The sequence below is a fragment of the Leptodactylus fuscus genome, chromosome 8 (assembly GCF_031893055.1).
Source record: "Leptodactylus fuscus isolate aLepFus1 chromosome 8, aLepFus1.hap2, whole genome shotgun sequence".
In the NCBI taxonomy this organism is placed as follows: Eukaryota; Metazoa; Chordata; class Amphibia; order Anura; family Leptodactylidae; genus Leptodactylus; species Leptodactylus fuscus.
In genome coordinates this window covers 89,902,984-89,921,381 of record NC_134272.1, presented here as the reverse complement: position 1 = coordinate 89,921,381, position 18,398 = coordinate 89,902,984, and the positions used below count along the sequence as shown (strand labels likewise).

Below are 18,398 nucleotides of genomic sequence, written 5' to 3'. Positions count from 1 at the left end.
CGTTGCCTGGTCTGATGAGTCTCGATTTCTGCTGCGACATTCGGATGGTAGGGTCAGAATTTGGCGTCAACAACATGAAAGCATGGATCCATCCTGCCTTGTATCGGTAACGGTTCAGGCTGGTGGTGGTGGTGTCATGGTGTGGGGAATATTTTCTTGGCACTCTTTGGGCCCCTTGGTACCAATTGAGCATCGTTGCAACGCCAAAGCCTACCTGAGTATTGTTGCTGACCATGTCCATCCCTTTATGACCACAATGTACCCAACATCTGATGGCTACTTTCAGCAGGATAATGCGCCATGTCATAAAGCTGGAATCATCTCAGACTGGTTTCTTGAACATGACAATGAGTTCACTGGACTCCAATGGCCTCCACAGTCACCAGATCTCAATCCAATAGAGGAGCATCTTTGGGATGTGGTGGAACGGGAGATTCGCATCATGGATGTGCAGCCGACAAATCTGCGACTGCAACTGTGTGATGCCATCATGTCAATATGGACCAAAATCTCTGAGGAATGCTTCCAGCACCTTGTTGTATCTATGCCACGAAGAATTGAGGCAGTTCTGAAGGCAAAAGGGGGTCCAACCCGTTACTAGCATGGTGTACCTAATAAAGTGGCCGGTGAGTGTATACTGTGTAGGGGACATATACTGTGTAGGGGCCATATACTGTGTAGGGGCCATATACTGAGTAGGGGCCATATACTGAGTAGGGGCCATATACTGTGTAGGGGCCATATACTGTGTAGGGAACATATACTGAGTAGGGGACATATACTGTGTAGGGGCCATATACTGTGTAGGGAACATATACTGAGTAGGGGCCATATACTGTGTAGGGGACATATACTGTGTAGGGGACATATACTATGTAGGGTCCATATACTGTGTAGGGGACATATACTGTGTAGGGGCCATATACTGTGTAGGGGACATATACTGTGTAGGGGACATATACTATGTAGGGTCCATATACTGTGTAGGGGCCATATACTGTGTAGGGGCCATATACTGTGTAGGGGCCATATACTGTGTAGGGGCTATATACTGTGTAGGGGCCATATACTGTGTAGGGGACATATACTGTGTAGGGGCCATATACTGTGTAGGGGCCATATACTGTGTAGGGGCCATATACTGAACTGGGGCCACAATGAAGGTGGTTGTGTATCCTGTGGAGGCCAGATATGTGGGTTTTTAGATCTGCAAATGGGGGGCATGTCCTACAATTTTATTTAGGGGAGCCCGTTCATGCAACCAAAGATATCTGGGTTGGGTATCTATTTTTGGAGGGGGGGGGGGGGGCTTTCTATACTCGCCTCAGGCAGCACCCAGCGAGGCTCACCCCACTCTCCTGCCGTCAGCATTTTTTTTAATAAAGTGAAAGGGGAAGTTCATAGAGTGAAACTGAGATAAATGTGTGCGGGCGCTCGCTGGAAAGTCATTCAATGAAAGGCTCAGGTCGGTGCAGATCTCCCCCTGGTGATCTCTGCTGCAGAAAAGGATCTGACTAAATTCATCCAGACCCCCTGAGACCTCAGCACAGGGCGGAGGATGGAGGATTGCTCGCAGGAAGGTAGGTGTCCTGACTAGGATGCTTTCTGAGTCTTCTCATTGCTGCGTCACTTTGGACATATTTTGCAGAATGTCTCAGGCAATTGCTTAACTAGTTCTTTCCTGATGTCCGGCAGTAATTCCTAATATCCCAATAGCTCCCTCTAGCTGCGGGACTGATCCTGTAATAACAGAGGATTTCCAGGGTAAATAGAGATTCTCCACATTTCTGGACATTGTCTGAGAATCAAATGTCTACAGGTTGTTGGGAAATGGTGTGTAATACTACTGGCTGCTGAGCCGTGTATCTAATCCTATCCTGTGTGATACTGTATACTGAGCTGTGTATCTAATCCTATCCTGTGTGATACTGTATACTGAGCTGTGTATCTAATCCTATCCTGTGTGATACTGTACACTGAGCTGTGTATCTAATCCTATCCTGTGTGATACTGTATACTGAGCTGTATCTAATCCTATCCTGTGTGATACTGTATACTGAGCTGTGTATCTAATCCTATCCTGTGTGATACTGTATACTGAGCTGTGTATCTAATCCTATCCTGTGTGATACTGTACACTGAGCTGTGTATCTAATCCTATCCTGTGTGATACTGTATACTGAGCTGTATCTAATCCTATCCTGTGTGATACTGTATACTGAGCTGTGTATCTAATCCTATCCTGTGTGATACTGTCTGCTGAGCTGTGTATCTAATCCTATCCTGTGTGATACTGTATACTTGAGCTGTGTATCTAATCCTATCCTGTGTGATACTGTATACTGAGCTGTGTATCTAATCCTATCCTGTGTGATACTGTATACTGAGCTGTGTATCTAATCCTATCCTGTGTGATACAGTCTGCTGAGCTGTGTATCTAATCCTATCCTGTGTGATACTGTATACTGAGCCGTGTATCTAATCCTATCCTGTGTGATACTGTATACTGAGCTGTGTATCTAATCCTATCCTGTGTGATACTGTATACTGAGCTTTGTATCTAATCCTATCCTGTGTGATACTGTATACTGAGCTGTGTATCTAATCCTATCCTGTGTGATACAGTCTGCTGAGCTGTGTATCTAATCCTATCCTGTGTGATACTGTATACTGAGCCGTGTATCTAATCCTATCCTGTGTGATACTGTATACTGAGCTGTGTATCTAATCCTATCCTGTGTGATACTGTATACTGAGCTTTGTATCTAATCCTATCCTGTGTGATACTGTATACTGAGCTGTGTATCTAATCCTATCCTATGTGATACTGTATACTGAGCCGTGTATCTAATCCTATCCTGTGTGATACTGTATACTGAGCTGTGTATCTAATCCTATCCTGTGTGATACTGTATACTGAGCCGTGTATCTAATCCTATCCTGTGTGATACTGTATACTGAGCCGTGTATCTAATCCTATCCTGTGTGATACTGTATACTGAGCTGTGTATCTAATCCTATCCTGTGTGATACTGTATACTGAGCCGTGTATCTAATCCTATCCTGTGTGATACTGTATACTGAGCTGTGTATCTAATCCTATCCTGTGTGATACAGTCTGCTGAGCTGTGTATCTAATCCTATCCTGTGTGATACTGTATACTGAGCCGTGTATCTAATCCTATCCTGTGATACTGTATACTGAGCTGTGTATCTAATCCTATCCTGTGTGATACTGTATACTGAGCTGTATCTAATCCTATCCTGTGTGATACTGTATACTGAGCTGTGTATCTAATCCTATCCTGTGTGATACTGTCTACTGAGCTGTGTATCTAATCCTATCCTGTGTGATACTGTCTACTGAGCTGTGTATCTAATCCTATCCTGTGTGATACTGTATACTGAGCCGTGTATCTAATCCTATCCTGTGATACTGTATACTGAGCTGTGTATCTAATCCTATCCTGTGTGATACTGTATACTGAGCTGTGTATCTAATCCTATCCTGTGTGATACTGTATACTGAGCTGTGTATCTAATCCTATCCTGTGTGATACTGTATACTGAGCTGTGTATCTAATCCTATCCTGTGTGATACTGTATACTGAGCTGTGTATCTAATCCTATCCTGTGTGATACTGTATACTGAGCTGTGTATCTAATCCTATCCTGTGATACTTTCTGTGTATCTAAGTCTGTTATGTGTTATACTATCTGCTGAGTCAATGTATTAAGCCTGTCACATGTGATACTTTCTGCTGAGCTGTATCTTAGCCTATCATGTGTCGTACTATCCGCTGAGCTCCTGTATCTAAGCACATTCTGACTCCATTACTATATTGGGGTCCGCCAGGTGTCCGCTATTTCAAAGCTGAACTGGTGGAGAGAGAAGACCCTCGTGCAGGACATTTCTCTTTGCCGATTTGTGTTCATTGGCGACTCCACCACATATGTGAACTTAGCCGTATACTCTTTGATAAGCCAATGTATCTATGGGGTGTTATGTTTTCTGATGAGCCCGTGTATCTAATCCTGTTGTGTGATACTGTCTGCTAAGATGAGTGTAATTTATACTTACTTATAATGAGATAAGTCTATTATGTGTGATACTATCTGCTGAACTGCTGTATCTAATCTTATCTTGTGAGATACTGTCTACTGTGCTGGGTGTATCTAAGCCTATTATGGGTGATACAGTCTCTGAGAACACATAGTATTGTGATTAGATACATTTTTGCACTTTCGTCTCTTTCTCTATACATTGTCCTGTGTTGCTGGTGACCTAGTACTAGAGGAATGTAGACTGGAAGCCTGAGGATAATTACACATATAGAAATTTCCATGGACAGATCTTCTGGGGAATTCCCCGGGGGCGGCAGTGGCGGGAAGCTGTGCTGTATACTGAGCAGTGGTTGTATCTGCTGAGGCTCATAAAGCTGTATAGACTGGTGTCTGGAGGAATAATGGGGCGGAATCTGCAGATCTAGTCCAGGAAACCACAAACATGACACCTCAAGGCCATGCAATAGGGGCCGGGTCCATGTGATGGAGGGTGCACATGTTTCTGCCAGTTTAGGGAGAGGGTCCCCACTTTAAGGGGGTTTCCAGGACTTGAATACTGATGACATCACCAGATCCATGAGGGTCCGACCCCCCAAAATGACAAATCACCTTCACCCATACCATAACCCTATTAATACCGAATAACAGAGCGGGGAAATTTCTAAGAACAAGTGGCACGGTCTCCTCCAGATCTTGAGTCCAGGTATTTCTATCCCCCGTTGTCACCAGATATCAGGACTGGGATCTCTATAATACGATTATTTCCTTATTGGCTCTGAATCACTTCGATAGTCTACCTGCATCTCTATGTCACTGATAAGACATCGCCTGCCCAAATGGAGACTACTCTGCGCTCCTGGCCCTCGCTTGCAGGGTCTGCGACTGATCAGAATCCGTAGCAGTCATTGAAAACAATGGGAAGCAGAATCAGGGTGGGATTTGGCGCTGAGGGTCACAGTGGGGGGGCCGCACTGAGGCAGTGTCACTTACTGGATCCCCTCCATGCCGGGGGAACCTAAACCTAACCATTGTGTTCTAGTCACAGCGTTTTTGGGAAGCAACAACAGGAACCTTTACACGCGCCACTTTCCGTCTTCGGAGCCACTTCCTTTCCTTGGGGTCACAGTTTTTCTCATACTTGCCCGATTCCTCCGCAGATTTCAGGACCTCTGTTGTGCTATCTCCCCCCACAAGCAGGTGGCGCTCCATTCTCTGGGTTATTCTCTCTGCACCACATTTACCAGATTCCCCCTAATCCACATCAGTGAGTCTTCTCCGAGCTCGGGGCCACATCAGGGGTGTCCTCTCCGCCTCTGACACTCTCTTTTGGGGAAGAATAGAGTAGGACAGGGCTGTAAATATATTGTACATCACATAGGAATTTTTATTGTTTTATATCTTAGCAAACACAACTAGTGATAGAACTGAATGGTGCAAAGTATCTGGTGACCGAACCCTTCATTAGCTGCAAAATACATACAGAACAGCATGTGAATACAAGTATCTATACACCATATACATATATACACATGAGCTGCAGGAATATTTACTATCAGAACTGAGATACAGGCTACATATGGAGATGGATACATAGGCAACAAGACAATTGTTATACGTATATAGAACTAGCAATACCCGAGACTTCGTCCGCGAGCCCCTCCCTCCTTGCGCGACTCACCTGCAGCGCGGCTCTGGCCCCTCCCCTATTGCCTTGCTGCTGCTGCTGCTACCCCGGCCTCCCTTTTCACCCCCTGCCGCGAAACGCTGCCTCCCCCCTTCCCCCCCCCAACACCCCGGCCACCCGGGAGGCCGCATATGCGACACCATGTTGCATGTGTCGCGCAGTGCCCTGGGTGAGCTGCTGTAGCTCTGCCCCCTGTATCGGCCGCTCCAATGTCACATTGGCGTGAAGGGTCCACGGCCGGCCTGAGCCTCTACAGCACCGCCCCCTCTGTCGCATGGTCCAATGGGCTAACAGCGCGCATGGCTGCAATGACGTCATCGCAGGTCCTTCAGCCTCCACCGGCCGTGTTTTCAGGGCTCACAGTTGAAAAACCCGGCATCCTACGGTGATGTTAATGCACCTATCTTTCTTTCCGGGTGCCATTGGAGGTATGTGTGAAATTTGACTATAGTCCGTTGGGACACTTCGGCGTGATTCGGGAACAAACATCCAAACACACAAACTTTCACATAGACAGACACCTATTACATGGGGAATATCCCGGGAGAATTGATAGCAAGGTGGATTTTTTTTGTGTTGGATTCCTCCAATGTGCCAATTACCCTGAGCAGCTTTTCTTACAGACAAAGACCAAAAGAGAATTTTTCCATTTTTTTGGCCTCCTTTTCTCTGTATACTGCATATGCCTGAGGTTTCCTTTAGAGCAGGGGTAGGGAATGTACAGCTCTCCAGCTGCTGTGGAACTACAACTCCCATCATGCTCCAATCACTTCCATGGGAGTTCCAAGAACAGCAGAGCCAGTATGCATGCTGGGAGTTGTAGTTTTACAACAGCTGTAGAGCCAAGGTTCCCTACCCCTGCTTTAGAGCCTTCTCTAAGGGGTGTCAGGTATCGGCGAGACCTAACCCTCATTCATGGCCTCTAATGTTCTCAAGAATACAGAAGGGAGCCAAAGTATCACTCAATGGTGATATCAGGGAGGGAGGAAGCAGCTAACTTCTCCCCTTACTTGGGTATCAATAGAAATATGACTTTGTTCTGGAACATAAATGTAGAAAGAGAAAGGGAATAATAGGATGTATAACAACAATGTACAAAACAAGGAAAATCATAAAGTTGCTGTGTATGGGAGGCAATGACACAGCAGACGGAGCGCAGCAGCATGGAGTTGCACAATGGCACAGTCTATAGTGTAACATGGGGTTGCTCAATGTCTGACGTGAAGGGCTCGTGGCGAACTTGTCATCGGAGCAGCTGATCACGGCCACCTAACACTGTTTTGCAACAGTTAATGAAAGTCACATCACATTTTGAGATATGTGTATACGGCTGCTATATCTGGGCGGTCGGTTGTGTTAGGACTGAACATACTTTATCCATAAAAAAGAAAAATGGCGCAAATTTTTGCACAAACGCCTGACTTGCAAAAATATTTGCTACTTTTCCATGCTTTGCATGTCATAAATCTTCACACCGATACATTTTTTATTTGTCCCATTTTGAAAATGAGCCTGTGTGTCCAGTAGTGTGCTGGCGTGGATCGCTTTATTGTGAAGTTATGTGTTCCCTTCTGGAGCGCTGATGTGATACAAAGTGTGTGTGTGTGTGTGTGTGGGGGGGTGTGGGGTTAAGACCAGTGTATCATGTGTTGGCCCCAATATTGAGAGAGTTGCAGGCACAAATAATTCTGGGTCCCATGGGCCAGCAACAAAATCTGTACCAGTCAAGGGCTGGCACATAGTTCAGGCATAACTCAAGACAGTTTTATGGCATGAGTTATAGGAATCCTAGCCCTGGCCTGTCTTTATTTCCACCCACCCACTTTTCTCAAATGTAACACAGGAGAAGGAAAATTGACATAACACAAAGTTGCACATAACATTTGCACATGATGGCTGCTTTGTTGCACACACTAAACATTCATGCACCAAAAAAAGTGACATTTTTACACCAGAACACTGGTTTAATAAATTTGGGTCAGTGTGTTCTATATGAACAGGAGGTCAAACCCGCAATGCAAGTCTATTAGAGCCTCTGTCTGATTACCATAGGAGGTCGTGCTCCAGAGGGGAGCATATAACTTCATAATGAAGCTGTCAATAACAATCACAAAGTGAAATTTATTTGGCTCCAAAACATCTTCTGCACCCCAACTTTCTTCAAAAAGACCCCCTTATTGTAATTGCCTGATTGGATTCTCCCCTCAGACAGACAGGAGACCCCTCTCTTCAGATAAGACAAAAACTGTTGACGCAAACACACGAGAACTTCCCACAAGTTTTGTCACATAAGTCATGTGTCGCACACACAAGTGATGATCAGGTGACCAGTCATAAAGTGTGATGACAAATACAATATTGTCATACCCAAAAAGTTGGAAAAAGTCTGCACAGAACAGAGAAATCCCGTTTTTTCCACTTGGTCTCTCTATACAGTGTATCTATACTAGATAGAATCCTATAGAAGACTCCGGTCTATGACAAGTGCACAGCAGAGAAGTCTATAGAAAAGAAGGATTACAGTGAGGAGGGAAGATATTCAATGAACAGGAAATAAATGAGCACGAGCCGATTCTCCTCACCTCACACCTACGAGCCTATATTCAGGAATTCTCTGCCATATTTGTTTCCTAAGGTTCGCCAAAGAATCGCGGATATGGAACCATCGCACGAACCAATAAGGAAGAAGGATCCACCTATCTGGATGAGAAGATTTCCATCCCGTCCACGGGAAGTGTGAGTTGTGAATCTGAATATTTTAGAATCCAGAATCTGCTCCCATGATACCGGATTAAAGGAATCCTGCGGATTGTGTACAGACCCTTGTAGAATAGATTGTATTTCTGCAGCTCTTAATAAACCGTGAACCTTTCCTCGCCATACAGATTGTTAACCCTATTGTTACCCCGATACATTGTGACGCTATTGTTTGTAGCACAAAATCGTGGATAAACGTTGCACATCCTATTCCAATGCATGAATATCCCGGCATGGACTGTCCGGACCTCCAAGGACAAAAATTAGGAATTATTTACATGTAGATGCAAGAGGGGAGGGGGCACAAACTTATAGAATTGACAGAATACACTATGGAATGTTGGCAAAATGGTGCAACTTGCTACAATGTATCTAATAGATTGCCTTATTTATAATGTACCCCCTTTCCATGTATTAGGGTGCAGATTATTGGAGTGATAGCTCTCTCCGGGCCAAGCCAATATTCTTATGGGTTTTGATTTTACTGCTTTCGCCATATAGTAAAATTGACAACTTACTGTCACTCCGCGGGTCAGTACCGTAACGTTTTTTTTAATATTTCCATGTACGGAACGGTGTAAGGTGTTTTTATTTTTACGGAAAGTTGTAGTTTTTATTTGCACCAATTTTGGGGACCGACCTGCTGATGATGTCATCACTTTTTTATCACATAATAAATAAATCAAATTACCAAACCGGTCCAGGGTGCGTGACCAGAGGGGTGCAGCTCCCCTAACTGAATGGATTAACCCTTGGTGTCTATGCTCCTTTCCCCACAGACTGGCTTCAGCTTCCGCAAGCTTTGGGCGTTCACCGGCCCTGGCTTCCTCATGAGCATTGCCTACCTGGACCCGGGGAATATTGAGTCCGACCTGCAGTGCGGGGCAATTGCAGGATTTAAGGTACGTGCCAACATATTCATCTCTCTTCCCAATGGACACTGTGCTAGAGGGAAGGGAATATTCTGCTATAGTCTTGTGTAGGAAAGGGTTAAAGGAAAAGGGTACCAAGAGGGGGCGCTGTTTTGGTTTTAGGATTATCAGAAGTCTGAACCAGATGTAGCCTAGATATAACTGTCCTATAATCTGATCTATATTTTGCAGCTCTTGTGGGTTCTCCTCGGCGCCACCTTCCTTGGTCTGGTGTGTCAGCGGTTAGCCATACGGCTCGGGGTGGTAACTGGTAGAGATTTGGCACAAGTTTGCCAGTCCTACTACCCAAAGGTAAGGCCAATAACATTTACAAGGTACATAAAAGTATCTTCTCTATTCACACCTAAAGCTGCAGTCACAATTCTGCTGCTTTCCTGAGCATTGGATCTAATCGCTGTCCGGGAGCAGCAGAGTTTTGGAAGCAGCTTTGGATGTGAATGGAGAATAAGAGCTGAAATCACTTATTTTTGGACTCATCTTGTATGGAAACGAATTTCAGATGAATGTCTGACACTGATAAATGATGACTTGTGCCGCAGGCTCCTCGCTGGATACTTTGGGTTTTGGTGGAAATCGCCATCATTGGGTCAGACATGCAGGAGGTCATTGGGACGGCCATTGCCTTCAGCCTTCTGTCAGCGGGACGGTAAGAGATACACCGATCTGTCTGTATATATGGAGATGTATCAGGACTGACAGGAGGATACACAGATATGGTTGGGATTATCTGACAGTCATTGTGATGGAGGGATTGGAGTGATACTGTTATGGGGATCTGGGTTACTATTGTTATAGGGCTGTGAATGTTATGGGGGCTGTATGGTATTGTTATGGGGGCTGTATGGCATTGTTATGGGGGCTGTATGGCATTGTTATGGGGGCTGTATGGCATTGTTATGGGGGCTGTATGGCATTGTTATAGGGCTGTGAATGTTATGGGGGCTGTATGGCATTGTTATGGGGGCTGTATGGCATTGTTATGGGGGCTGTATGGCATTGTTATAGGGCTGTGAATGTTATGGGGGCTGTATGGCATTGTTATGGGGGCTGTATGGCATTGTTATGGGGGCTGTATGGCATTGTTATGGGGGCTGTATGGCATTGTTATGGGGGCTGTATGGCATTGTTATGGGGGTTGTATGGCATTGTTATGGGGGCTGTATGACATTGTTATGGGGGCTGTATGGCATTGTTATAGGGCTGTGAATGTTATGGGGGCTGTATGGCATTGTTATAGGGCTGTGAATGTTATGGGGGCTGTATGGCATTGTTATGGGGGCTGTATGGCATTGTTATGGGGGCTGTATGGCATTGTTATGGGGGTCTTATACCATTGCTCTTGTGTCTCTCAGGATTCCCCTATGGGGCGGCGTCCTCATCACCATCATCGACACGTTATTCTTCCTGTTCCTGGACAAATACGGTGAGATGACGGGAATATCACGCAGATGATACACCTGATGTGGACAATGTGATCCTACAATATCTCGCACCCGCGCCACAGTCTCCAGATTAACCCCGTCTGTCTCCTTGTGTGTTCCAGGTCTCAGGAAACTAGAAGCTTTCTTTGCATTGCTCATCACTATAATGGCGGTGACGTTTGGCTACGAGGTGAGGGTGGGGGGTAATAGGGAACACAGCACCTCTTCTCCCTATGTTTTATCACTGTGGGCTATTTTCCTCCTGTGTCAGCCAGTTCATCCTCCTGATCTTGTCCAGGATATAACTGACAGCAGCCATTTTTGCAGTATGGAGCCATCACTTTGTCACAGAGTCACCCAGGCTTCAGATAAATGCACAGCCCCTGCTCTCCTCCATATCTAGTCACTTATTCCCTGTCTTGCAGTATGTGGTGGTTCATCCTGACCAGAAAGAGGTGATCAAGGGAATGTTCTACCCGTACTGCTCCGGCTGTGGGTCCGCGGAGTTACTCCAGGCTGTTGGTATCATTGGAGCCATCATCATGCCGCACAACATATACCTGCACTCCTCGCTGGTCAAGGTAATGTCTCCAGCAATCTTATAAAGCTGGGGGGCCAAGTGTTTGGGGCCCCTGACATCGTCTGCGTGAAGTCTATCTGTTCTGCTGGGAATATTGGATGCCTTATAAATGCTACTCTAGGGGGCGCAATAACACAATGTCATATGTCAGGGAACTGCTGACCATACACAGCTCTGATATAGCCTTATATACTAGGGAAAGGCTCGGAGCTAGGCTGTGACTGATATCCTTCTACCAGTGTCTATATAGTATATACCTCTATGTAGGACTAGGACTGATATCCTTCTACCTCCTCAGTCTCTGTATATAGTGTCTATATAGTATATACCTCTATGTAGGACTAGGATTGATATTCTTCTACCTCCTCAGTCTCGGGATATTGATCGTAAGAAAAAGCAGGAGGTGAGCGAGGCCAACATGTACTTCCTGATAGAGTCCACCATTGCTCTGGTCGTCTCCTTCATCATCAACCTCTTCGTCATGTCCGTATTTGCAGAAGCTTTTTACCAGAAGACCAACCAGGACGCGGTGAGCGCATTCTCTGTAAATCTCTAGTGCTGAAAACCTGTGCAGCTACCTGCGGCCATTGTAACTGAGCTGAGCTGCAGGATCTCCATTGCAGAGGAGCTGTCATATAGCCAAAGGGTTAAAAGATAAAGTGTTTTCTGCCTGGACTCTCCACTAGGGGGAGCTTGTTACAATTATGTGCAGTGAGCTCCCCCTTGTGGTGGCTGTAGGTAGCAAGAATTTGATCATATAACTGTTATGGCTATGCTCCAATCTGTATACACAGTGCCATCCGGCCACAAGTTATCTATATTTACCCCATTTTAGTCAGTGACCGATCTTGTCCCTTTTTTCCAGTATGATGTCTGTCTGAACAGCAGCAGCCCACACGCCGACGTGTTTCCCCCCAATAATGAGTCCTTATCTGTGGACATTTACTCCGGGGTAAGTCAAAAGATGAACTACACAATTCACACCCAAATCTGCAGGAAGCCTTAAAGCAGTAATCCTATCTTGTACAGTGATGGTATATTGCTAGGATATTGATAGGATATTCTGGGGGGGGGGTTGTGGGTACCACTGGGGAGCATTGTAAAGTCTGTAGGTAACACTGAGGAGTATTGTAAAGTGTGTGGGGCCCCTGGGCAACATGATATTATGTGGGGGCCAGTAAAGAATCATGGTGATGGTAAAATGTGCTCTTTTTTTAGACTTTTGAGAAACGCTGCATTAGACAGATACATTGTACTGTACAATATATAATATACATATATATATATATATATATATATATATATATATATATATATATATAGTGTTCCCTTTGTTCTCCTTGTGCCCAATCTTATGTTTCTTCTCCCCCCTGCACAGGGCATTATTCTTGGCTGCTTCTTCGGCCCCGCCGCCCTCTACATTTGGGCTGTGGGTATCCTGGCTGCAGGGCAGAGCTCTACCATGACGGGGACCTATGCTGGGCAGTTTGTGATGGAGGTGACTATATACAGTATAATAGATGATCTATAGTTTGCATTGCTGATATATGGGATATGACTGACTATGTAGGGGGATTACATTAATGGACTGTCTTTAGGATCAGCTGCCTATGTGTGATTGTTGGGGTTCCCACCCTCGGGACCTCCACCGATCAGCAGCTTTTTATTGTTTAGACTGGATACAATTGTAGCAAACCCTCTGATATGTATCAGGTCCACACAGAACTTTTACCACTAAAGTTAAAGGGGTTTTCCTTCCAGCCCCAAATTGAATATTCCTTCTGATTACCAATCTACAGGATTGGCCATCAGTATATGGTCTGTTGGGGTCTGACACCCGGATCCCATACAGATCAGCTGATGCAGCAGCTGCTAGTGGTCAGGGGGTGCGTGTAAGTAATTGGATTGACATAGTGGTGGTTCTGGGACTTGCAGCGACACCCCTATTACTTGTATAGGAGCTGCACCTGACACCCGTCCACTAGTAACTTCTGGCACTGAGAGGCTGCTCTGTGGGGGTCCGGGTGTCAGACCCCACAAATCACTGATGACCAATTCTGTGGATAGCTCATGAGTATGATGGGGTCATCCATCGCTGCTCCTCCATCTTCTTCCTTATAACTCTTATTTTTCTTATACCCAGGGCTTCCTGAACCTGAAGTGGTCTCGTTTTTACCGGGTCTTGTTCACCAGATCCTGCGCCATCATTCCCACCATATTCGTGGCTGCGTTTCAGGATGTCAGTCACCTGACCACAATGAACGATCTCCTTAATGTTCTGCAAAGCATTTTGGTAAATCAATATAATACATTTTATAGTAGAGTAAAAAGAGCGACATCCCCAAATACTGAGGAGCCTTCTACCTTATTACTGGTGTCTGGAGATCTAGTGTCTGAATTTAGCTCAATAAATGAATAGAATTAGTTTTATTCCCTAAACTGAAAGGTTTATTATTTTTCACTTGTTGTTTTCCAGCTCCCATTTGCTCTGCTCCCCGTGCTGACATTCACCAGCCTGCGACCGCTGATGCGCGATTTCACAAACGGCATGTAGGTTTTATTGGAAACTTACCGACAACCAAATATAAATCAATCTAAGGGCTTGTTCACACGGAGTAAACGTGGCGTTAACGCGACCGCAAACATGCACCGTCAAAATCGTGGCGCAACAGTCCCATAAACACGGCGCATTGCGCGCCACGTTTACTCCGTGTGAACGAGCCCTAAGGGTTAATTCACACAGAGTAAAGTGGAGCGCGATCTGGCACGTATACAGCGTGTCAGAGTTTGCGTGCTCAAAAAGATCCCATTGATTTCAATGAGAGTTCCGAGCGTATACGCCGCGTAATTTTGCGCCCGTAATTTTGTGGCCGCTCACTATTCTGCTGGTACAGTCACTGTGTACATACATTACTTATCCTGTATTATACTCCAGAGCTGCGCTCACTATTCTGCTGGTACAGTCACTGTGTACATACATTACATTACTTATCCTGTATTATACTCCAGAGCTGCGCTCACTATTCTGCTGGTGCAGTCACCGTGTACATACATTACATTACTTATCCTGTATTATACTCCAGAGCTGCGCTCACTATTCTGCTGGTGTAGTCACTGTGTACATACATTACATTACTTATCCTGTATTATACTCCAGAGCTGCGCTCACTATTCTGCTGGTACAGTCACTGTGTACATACATTACATTACTTATCCTGTATTATACTCCAGAGCTGCGCTCACTATTCTGCTGGTGCAGTCACTGTCTACATACATTACATTACTTATCCTGTATTATACTCCAGAGCTGCGCTCACTATTCTGCTGGTGCAGTCACTGTGTACATACATTACATTACTTATCCTGTATTATACTCCAGAGCTGCGCTCACTATTCTGCTGGTGCAGTCACTGTGTACATACATTACATTACTTATCCTGTATTATACTCCAGAGCTGCACTCACTATTCTGCTGGTACAGTCACTGTGTACATACATTACATTACTTATCCTGTATTATACTCCAGAGCTGCGCTCACTATTCTGCTGGTACAGTCACTGTGTACATACATTACATTACCTATCCTGTATTATACTCCAGAGCTGCGCTCACTATTCTGCTGGTACAGTCACTGTGTACATACATTACATTACTTATCCTGTATTATACCCCAGAGCTGCGCTCACTATTCTGCTGGTGCAGTCACTGTGTACATACATTACATTACTTATCCTGTATTATACTCCAGAGCTGTGCTCACTATTCTGCTGGTGCAGTCACTGTGTACATACATTACATTACTTATCCTGTATTATACTCCAGAGCTGCGCTCACTATTCTGCTGGTACAGTCACTGTGTACATACATTACATTACTTATCCTGTATTATACCCCAGAGCTGCGCTCACTATTCTGCTGGTACAGTCACTGTGTACATACATTACATTACTTATCCTGTATTATACTCCAGAGCTGCGCTCACTATTCTGCTGGTACAGTCACTGTGTACATACATTACATTACTTATCCTGTATTATACCCCAGAGCTGCGCTCACTATTCTGCTGGTGCAGTCACTGTGTACATACATTACATTACTTATCCTGTATTATACTCCAGAGCTGCGCTCACTATTCTGCTGGTGCAGTCACTGTGTACATACATTACATTACTTATCCTGTATTATACTCCAGAGCTGCGCTCACTATTCTGCTGGTACAGTCACTGTGTACATACATTACATTACTTATCCTGTATTATACTCCAGAGCTGCGCTCACTATTCTGCTGGTACAGTCACTGTGTACATACATTACATTACTTATCCTGTATTATACTCCAGAGCTGCGCTCTCTCTCTCTATATATATTACATTAATTTTCTATCTTCTTTAACCACTTCTTTGCAGAGTCAGTAAAGTAATCGCCATCGCTCTCATTGTGCTGATCATCGCCATTAATCTGTACTTCGTGGCCGTCTACATCCCATCCTTGGACAGCATCGCTCTGTATATAGTGGTCGGGATAATTCTTCTTTTCTATGCCGTCTTCACATTGTACCTGGTGAGTAAAACATATCCACAATCCAGTTGGGCGGAGTTCTTCTAGAATTTTTTTATCCTGCAATAGATTGGAAATTTAAAGGGATCTTGTGGTTTTCTGTATATAGAGTATATGGTCTGATAATTCTGCAGTGTTATACGGCCGTGTTCACATCTGTGTCAGAGCCTCCATTTACAGAATCTGTATCAAGCTGTGGACGAAAATGTCCTGGAAGCGCAACCTTCTCACAGAGGACACAACAGCTGTCCCCATTATAGGCAATAGTTTTTGACAGATCAGAAGAACGGACTGAAATGCAATGTGATCAGGGACTAGATAATACGTTGTATCCGTTCATCATTCTTATTTAGTGTCTGACAGCTGCAGGTTTGTTACTATTGTATCCAGTCTAAACTATCCTCTGTAAGGCTTCACATCTGTGTTCGGTATTCCGTTCGGGGAATCTGCTTGGGGACTCCCCGAATTTTTATCCCGTGGCAAACCCATACAATGTAAATGTACATCACATGTCACATTATTCATCCAACATGATGAACTCCACCCAAAAGATTACACAAGGCCAGAATTACTGAGGTTGGTTATCGTCACCTCTCCAAACACCGAATACAAAGTAAACAAAAAGTTCTATTTACCTAAATTGTTACCAAGAAAAACTACAGCTCTCTCTGCAAAAAACGAGCCCTCACACCGCTACATCAATGAAAAAGTAACAAGTTATCAGCCTCAGAATGCGGCAGCACAAATTACATTGTGTAGTTAAAAAATACAACTCGTCCCACAAAAGACAAGTCCCCGTACAGTTACGTCAATGGAAAAGTCATACGTGAAAAAAGTTATGGCTCCTAGAGATGAAACTACAGACACCAAGGGGTTAACTGTACATAGCTGGTCGTGCTCTTAGCGTCAGAGTGGAGACGATTGTATCCTGTCTAGACAATGCTCTGTGAGCTAAACACACCAGCAGCAGCTATAGATATCTCTGCTGGTTTGCTACAATGTATCAGTCTTAGCTCACAGAGCATTGTCTAGGGTAAGTTCACACTCAGTAAATGAAGAGGAGTTTGAGGCGGACTTTCTCCTGACCTTCTGCTCCCTGCGCCAGCCCTCTGGTTTTATTTGCTCATTGGGCGCAGTGGTCTTCACCAGGACGCTCCATTGCAATGAAACCTGCCTAAAAATCAGCGCCAGTTTCCTGAGTGTGAACTTATCCTGAGTATGTATGTGCGGATCTCATGATGAAGTGGCTGCAGCCGGGATATGATGTATTCTAGTAACGGTTCCTGTTCCCATTCACAGCTCTGGACCTGCTGCCTCGCCCATGGAGCCGAATGTCTGTCCTGCAGCAATCACATTCAGTTTTCCTATGGATTACCGGAGGACTACAATAACCTGCCGGGGATACAGCAATGATGGCGGGCTCTCTGGACTGATCTAGATCATAGACCTAGGAAAAACGGAGAATTGTCCGCTCCATGTAATGATGTACCAGTGGCGCCATCTTCTGGAGAGTGCGTATACTGCCGATGATATTTACAATTCATGGAAGCAGAAAGGCCTCGAGTCTCATCCTCAAGTCTGGACTTTTCTGACCTCCAGTTACAGTTCTGGACTCCTGGGCCGTCCTGGGCTCCTCCGTAGGTCGACTCCAGGAGTTTTACCTCTATACTCGCTGCACTCTCTGCACTTTTACCTCTTGTAAAATATTGAAACCTTAAGAATACCTCCCAATTATTGAAGAAGTGGGACAAATGTGCGGCGCGTATAGTGCGCCGTGGCAAATTTAGCTCCACCCACTTTATGTTGACTCCGCCCATTCTCCTTCATTTTTCATGTGCCCCCACACAGTATAATCCTCCTAGTCACACGTACATTATATGTCCCCTCCATCTCTGCCCCCAGATTCATGTCCCTCCATCTCTGCCCCAGATTCATGTCCCCTCCATCTCTTCCCCCAGATTCATGTCCCATCTCTGCCCCCAGATTCATGTCCCCTCCATCTCTGCCCCCAGATTCATGTCCCCTCCATCTCTGCCCCCAGATTCATGTCCCCCATCTCTGCCCCCAGATTCATGTCCCCTCCATCTCTGCCCCCAGATTCATGTCCTCTCCATCTCTGCCCCCAGATTCATGTCCTCTCCATCTCTGCCCCCAGATTCATATCCCCCAGCTCTGCCCCCAGATTCATGTCCTCTCCATCTCTGCCCCCAGATTCATGTCCTCTCCATCTCTGCCCCCAGATTCATGTCCCCCATCTCTGCCCCCAGATTCATGTCCCCTCCATCTCTGCCCCCAGTTTCATGTCCCTCTTCCATCTCTGCCCCCAGATTCATGTCCACCCAGCTCTGCCCCCAGATTCATGTCCTCTCCATATCTGCCCCAGTTTCATGTTCCCCCATCT

General features: G+C 45.2%; 1 protein-coding gene across 1 annotated transcript; it reads left to right on the top strand.

Moving 5' to 3' along the window:
- The first annotated feature begins 1,462 nt into the window (after window positions 1-1,462).
- Window positions 1,463-17,410, top strand: SLC11A1 (solute carrier family 11 member 1). The gene is made up of 15 exons (XM_075285712.1): window positions 1,463-1,580; window positions 8,385-8,485; window positions 9,286-9,408; window positions 9,610-9,729; window positions 9,978-10,084; window positions 10,791-10,861; window positions 10,982-11,049; window positions 11,285-11,440; window positions 11,810-11,968; window positions 12,305-12,391; window positions 12,818-12,937; window positions 13,583-13,732; window positions 13,916-13,989; window positions 15,847-16,000; window positions 17,297-17,410. The coding sequence occupies exons 1-15, from the start codon at window positions 1,559-1,561 to the stop codon at window positions 17,408-17,410; spliced, it is 1,626 nt and encodes a 541-aa protein (XP_075141813.1). The 5' UTR covers window positions 1,463-1,558.
- The last annotated feature ends 988 nt before the right edge of the window (window positions 17,411-18,398 follow it).